Genomic DNA, 6,000 nt, shown 5'->3' with positions numbered 1-6,000 from the left:
GAGGTCGACGCCACCCCAACCGACCACCTCCACACCCCAGCCCGACCTTTGACCCCCTACCCCCTCTGGAGCATGGTTCAGTGTCCTGGAGCAAACCTCATACAGTAGTTGTTCCCACTGCTGATTATTTAAGGTCATTTATGTTTTCAGCCATCTCTGTTCAATCAGATACACTGTAGTACCAGCGGGGGGGGGCACTGGTTGCCTTCCGTTGTGAAGTAAAGTTGCACTGAATAGTTTTTACATGAGTCAGTTTTATTCGTCCTAATTGACCCGGCATGAAAACGCTGTTAAATTCAGATTAAATTCGAAAAGGATCCAAATGTAGCGCGACATTCATTCCAATGGAACGTGTGTGAGACGACAGGTGAGGCTTTTAAACAGGACACTGACGAGGACCTCTGTATTTATATAAATCTTTTTTTCTAGTTTTAATATTAAATGTTTTTAATTCTATTCCGTACGTTCATCACATTTTGATACTGTTATTGTGTTTTACGATTTATTTTATTGTGCTATTTTATATTTTGTTCATATTCCTTCGGCTGACTCGAGGTTTCCTGCGCTTATTTGAAAAAATCTGAGATGTTCTGAAATGTTTGGTGGAATGAAAAAGTGTTTGATTTGAATGCAGCTGGAGATCAAATGTCATTTCACACCTATAAGCGTCATTATATATTGGGGGTGTGTACAGATGTTACAGAGGTTGATTCCACAGACGCTCATGTCTCACATTTGGCCTGTGTGCGAATCAGGGGTCAATATTTGAGACTTTTCTTTCTGTACATATTCTTTTAGTTTTGGTCATGAAATGCATTTTAAAGAGCCACATGTTTCAAGTAGCAAACTTCATCTTAAAATAACTATAACGCATCGGGAGACAATTTGGGAATAAGTTTATTTTGCTTTTGATGCAGACACGACTCTTATTTATCTGTTTATCTGCATCTTTTCAAACTCACTAATTAATAAATGATATCAACTTGTTAAGTACTGAGCCGTATCTATTCATAAAGACTTCCTGTGATTCTGACCGAGCCACGCTCGCTGTTTCCAGATTCTCCTCCAGCTTTGTACCGGAGGAATCGATCTTCTCACTGAAAGCAAATAAAACTCTTTCCCAATATGTCGAACTGTTGCTTTAAAAGAAGTTTCAAGATGGAGACACAGATTTCTCCTCCTGCGCTCACCTCGCCCGGCCTCTTATCCTCGCTTTGCACACTGTCAGCTCCAAGAGTCTTTATCTGCTCTTTTTTTAAAGCATTTACCAAAAACATATTTCTGCCCAGAAATTAAAAAAAAAGAATTATATTTTTGTAAATATCAGTTGTTAATAAATAAAGATGTCTAAATGTGTCTGGGATGTGAGGTAGAAAACCAGCGTCACACATTCATTCTGTCATGAACGTGAGACGCCTTAGCTTCAGTTTGACTTGTTTCTGGGTTTTAGTTTGATCATCTGATGATGGCAGGTCATCGTGGCTCTTATCTGTTCTTATTAAGTGTTTTACAGACGTGTTGTCATGTGTGTTACAGACCAAACCAGACATTTCATACAAATGTAGTAATATCCAGCATCCCAAATATATATACAGTATATATATATCCAAGGAATGATGCTTATTGTATTTTCTGTTTGTGTCTGTTGTTTGAGCTGAATCCCGTTCCTCACTCTGTAGAAAACACAAGATGAGATGTTGGTTTCATATTTGAAATGTTCTCGACCTGCTCCCTCCAGTTGAGAGCGTTTTTCAAAAGTCAGATTTCATTTCTGTGTTGCTTCTGTGTAAAGCCCACGTGACTCAATGGCTTTCTGTCTTTTTTGCATTCAAAGGAATAAAGTATTTTCCGTAGTAAAAGACTTCCTCTTCCTGCGTGTGTTCTGTTCATGTTGGATTGTTGAAAAACCTTCTTTCAGTGGACGACGATAATTTGTTGTTTGCTTCAAAGCATTTTTCTCACAAGTTGAAATTAAGTTAAGGCCAAAGTGCATTAGGACGGAGTCTCATGGTTAACACGCCGCTCCACAGACAGGCCTCTATCTCCTCTGAAATGACCAGCGTCCTAAAATAGCTCGGCTGCAGCGCCTCATGATGAGGAGCGAGAATTACTTTGACAGTCGCCGAGACAATACACAGGCCCACAGCTTCACAACAGTGTCCTAGTGACACCGCACCAGGAAGTGACACCGCACCAGGAGCCACAGGAATAACAGACAACAGTTCCTTTTATAGACATTTACTTTTATTGATCAACTGGTTTTGTTTGTGGGTAAAGTGACCTGATCGCTGACACAAAGATGGACGACGTGTCGGCTTCCAAAAGTGAAGTCAAATCAGAAGAAGAAGAAGAAGAAGAAGAAGAAGAAGAAGAAGAAGAAGAAGAAGAAGAAGAAGAAGAAGAAGAAGAAGAAGAAGAAGAAGAAGAAGAAGAAGAAGAAGAAGAAGAAGAAGAAGAAGCTGCAGTCTTCACCTCCAACGTTATAATGCTTGAACCACGAGGACGTTCATTTGGTGAAATTGAACTAGTGTGGAGTACTGTACTTTAGTACTGTAGAGTACTGTAGTATTGTGGAGTACTGTAGTACTACGGCTGAAGGTGCTGATGCTGCTAGTAATACCATCATGATGTTACCATGGCAACCACATGAAGCGCTTCATTCATTTCCTCCATTCAAATAGTTCTTATCACAGTGATATTTATTCACATGTTCATGTTTCTGATCAGTTTGGTTTTCATTTATTTGATGACAGGTAAAGACAACATGATTGACAGCTGACACTGACCATTAACATTCTTATATTTTGGCTTCAATTCTGGATAGTGGGAGGAAGTGGAAACACGTCGTCCATCTTTCTTTACATGCTATGTGATTGGTTGGATCACAAGGCCAATCAGGTTTGACTTTTTCTTTGTTTTGTTGTATTTTATTCGTTTCATTATATCCTAAAATGTTATGTTTTCTGGCCTTTTGAACTAATTTATCTCTTTACTCACCCAAAAATACGTGCAACCAAACGGAAGCTTCCACATTATCAACCAGAATCTGTGAGTTAAAGTCGGCTCAGTGTGTTTTCATGGGTTTATTTATGGTCAGTGACGCCAGGGACGGCAGACAGATGCTCCTCTGTGGAGAAACGGAGCCAGGAGGTCAAACAGTTCACTCCAGGTCACTGATGACTTCACCAGGCCGATGGTCTGACACAGCTGAGTGAGATCAGGAGGACAGATGTGTCCAGATGTGTGACATACAGGAGAGAACCACCGCAAATTACACAAAGACATAAATTAAAGGCCATTACCATCATGACACGTGGCACACACACAGACACACACACGCAGTCCATATGCTGTCTGTGTGTGTCTGTGTGTGTGGGTTTGTGTGTGTGTGTGTGTGTGTGTGTGTGTGTGTGTGTGAGTGATTAGTGAGAATGAGAGGCTGACGGCGTGCGTGAGCTCGTGCACGTACTCTCACCCTCTGCCCTACTTTCAGACTGATGATGCTGCAGAAAAGACGGGAGGGAGTATCCCACAATGGCCTGCTGCTCGCTCCCTGGCCCGGATGGATGGATGAGGGATGAGGGATGATGGATGGAGGAGATAGATGGATGGATGGATGGATAGATGGATGAATGGATGATGGATGGATACATGGATGGATGAGGGATAGAGAGAAAGATGGATGGATGATGGATGATGGATGATGGATGATGGATGATAGATAGATAGATAGATAGATAGATAGATAGATAGATAGATAGATAGATAGATAGATAGATAGATAGATAGATAGATAGATAGATAGATAGATAGATAGATAGATAGATAGATAGATAGATAGATAGATAGATAGATAGATAGATAGATAGATAGATAGATAGATAGATAGATAGATAGATAGATATAAGGAAAGATGGATAGAGAGAGAGAAAGAGAAAGAGGGAGATGTTTGTTTCACCGCAGCTCGTGCTTTCAGTGTCTGTGTCATGTCACAGAGATTCAAAGATTTTTACTTCCGGTCACACTTTTAAAAATAAAAGCCTTTAGACCAGTGTTGTGGTACTTCAAAGCAAATCCTGCTTTACATCTGTGTTAAGTGTTAATGTTAATGTTTTTCTTTTGTTTTCTGCAGTGGTATAAAAACAAAGGGAACTAAAGAAAAGGTCAAATAAAATCAGGAAAGGCCATCAAATCAAGTTTATTATTTTTGTACAGGTAACTTATTTCATGTCATTGAAATGATTAATTCAACTATTTCTACCAGTATGTAAGACTACTACTCCTACAACAACAACTACTACTACTACTACTACTACTACTGATAATTATAAAAACAACACCTTATATTATTACACTATTTTACACTGTATACATTATTTATATTCCATTTATATTTAATCCATGTTTACTTATTAATACTTTACTGATGTGACGGATAAATGATTCTCTTATTTTAATAAAAGGGTGGAGATTTTAAGGTACCATGTAGCCTTTATTTTGAAGTTCTGCACGGCTAACTTCCTGGCTAGCCCCGCTAGCTTGACGCGGCTCGTGAGTTCCGCTCGGTGCGTTGTCCCGCGGCCGCGCGCTCCCGTACCTGTCTGCGGTATAAAAGCGCGTTCACGAGCCTCCTCGGTCAAACCCGGAGCGAAGCCGCCGTGTCACCCGCCCCCCCCCCCCCTCCCGTCACCCGCACGCACCCCCCCGGTAACCGTCCCCCCGGTCCCCCTGCACTCCCCCCGGGTCAACAGCCTGTGAGGAGGAGGAGGAGGGGGGGGTCCAGCTCCACGGAGGAGGAGGACCGACCGGCATGGACCCCCAAGCGGAGGACCGGCCCGTGTCCTCCCTGGGAGCCGCCGGGGGACACTCGGTGTCCGGCTCGGAGGACACGTTCAGCGTCAGCCTGCCCGGGGACATGGAGCCCGGGACCCTGGAGGACAAGCTCCGGGGGCTGGCGTTCCGGAAGCAGACCTCCTACCGGTGAGTGATGCTGGACGGGGGGACACTGTCCGGAGCGGGAGGAGAAAGTGTCCCTGTGCGAGGAGACAGGCTAGAGACAGATTAGAGACACAGCGTGATCCTATATATTATATATCATCTATATATCTGTTATACACCTGTTATTACAGTGGCTGGCTACACGCACACACACACACACGCACACACACGCACACGTAGTGACATGCAAAATTGTTTTGATCCATCACTGACATGAGGTGAAATGCTATTGTTCAGTGTGTGTGTGTGTTAGTCTGTGGTGTTATGTTGGGGGAGGGTGTAGGGGGGAGGACAGTATTGATTTTTTGAGCAGTGTGTGTTTATGTGTGTGTGTGTGTGTGTGTGTGTGTGTGTGTGTGTGTGTGTGTGTGTGTGCCAGCAGCAGCTTGACACCCTGGTGTGACTGGCAGCTGCTGTTGATAGTGAAATCTGGCCAGAGACCGAGCACACACACACACACACAAACACACAAACACACACACACACACTCTCTCTCTCTCACACACACACAGACACACACATTGACAGCAGTTTTGTCGGTCAGGAATGCGTGGCACTGATCTGCATGTGGAGGTCAAATCAATCACTTTAACTTGTTTGTGTGTCGGTGACTCACTCGTGTGTGATTTGGAGAAACTGAAGCAAAGCATGGCGATGATTTAAGTTCCTGAAAAACCTCCCGAATACGACTTGTGTAGCATCAGAGCGGACAAGAGAATGTTTACCCACAAGGTCACATGTCCACCTGTAGCTCTTTACGGTTATATTTGTTTTCATGCATTCACCTTTATTCTGAAATTCTCTCCTTTATAAATTAAAGCTCAACTCGGTTAGTTACGCTCAGTGAGAGAAGATGAAATGAGCAACACAATCAGATTAAATGTGCATCATGTAAACCCATTAAAACAGTTTGGTGAAGGAAATCCATCTGATTTGAGGGTTTGGTGCAGTTTAATCCCGTTAGTCTCCATTAGACAGATCCTCTTGATTATTTCTCCTCTT

At 42.7% G+C, this 6,000-nt stretch overlaps 2 protein-coding genes across 2 annotated transcripts in view; both read left to right on the top strand.

Annotated features, from left to right (window-relative positions):
- creb3l2 (cAMP responsive element binding protein 3-like 2) overlaps window positions 1–1,861 on the top strand; it is a 23,483-nt gene extending 21,622 nt beyond the window's left edge. The window contains exon 12 of the mRNA XM_061086171.1: window positions 1–1,861. This exon is cut by the window's left edge and continues 77 nt beyond it. Within this exon, the coding sequence (XP_060942154.1) occupies window positions 1–2 (2 nt within the window). The 3' untranslated portion in view covers window positions 3–1,861.
- A 2,991-nt stretch (window positions 1,862–4,852) lies between these two features.
- dgki (diacylglycerol kinase, iota) overlaps window positions 4,853–6,000 on the top strand; it is a 48,104-nt gene continuing 46,956 nt past the window's right edge. The window contains exon 1 of the mRNA XM_061078053.1: window positions 4,853–4,980. Coding sequence (XP_060934036.1) covers window positions 4,916–4,980 — 65 coding nt within the window. The 5' untranslated portion in view covers window positions 4,853–4,915. The remainder of the gene's footprint in view (window positions 4,981–6,000) is intronic.

Source organism: Limanda limanda, chromosome 1 (assembly GCF_963576545.1).
Source record: "Limanda limanda chromosome 1, fLimLim1.1, whole genome shotgun sequence".
Lineage (NCBI taxonomy): Eukaryota > Metazoa > Chordata > Actinopteri > Pleuronectiformes > Pleuronectidae > Limanda > Limanda limanda.
Note: the sequence above shows the minus strand (reverse complement) of the source record. Positions and strands in the feature narration are given on the sequence as shown.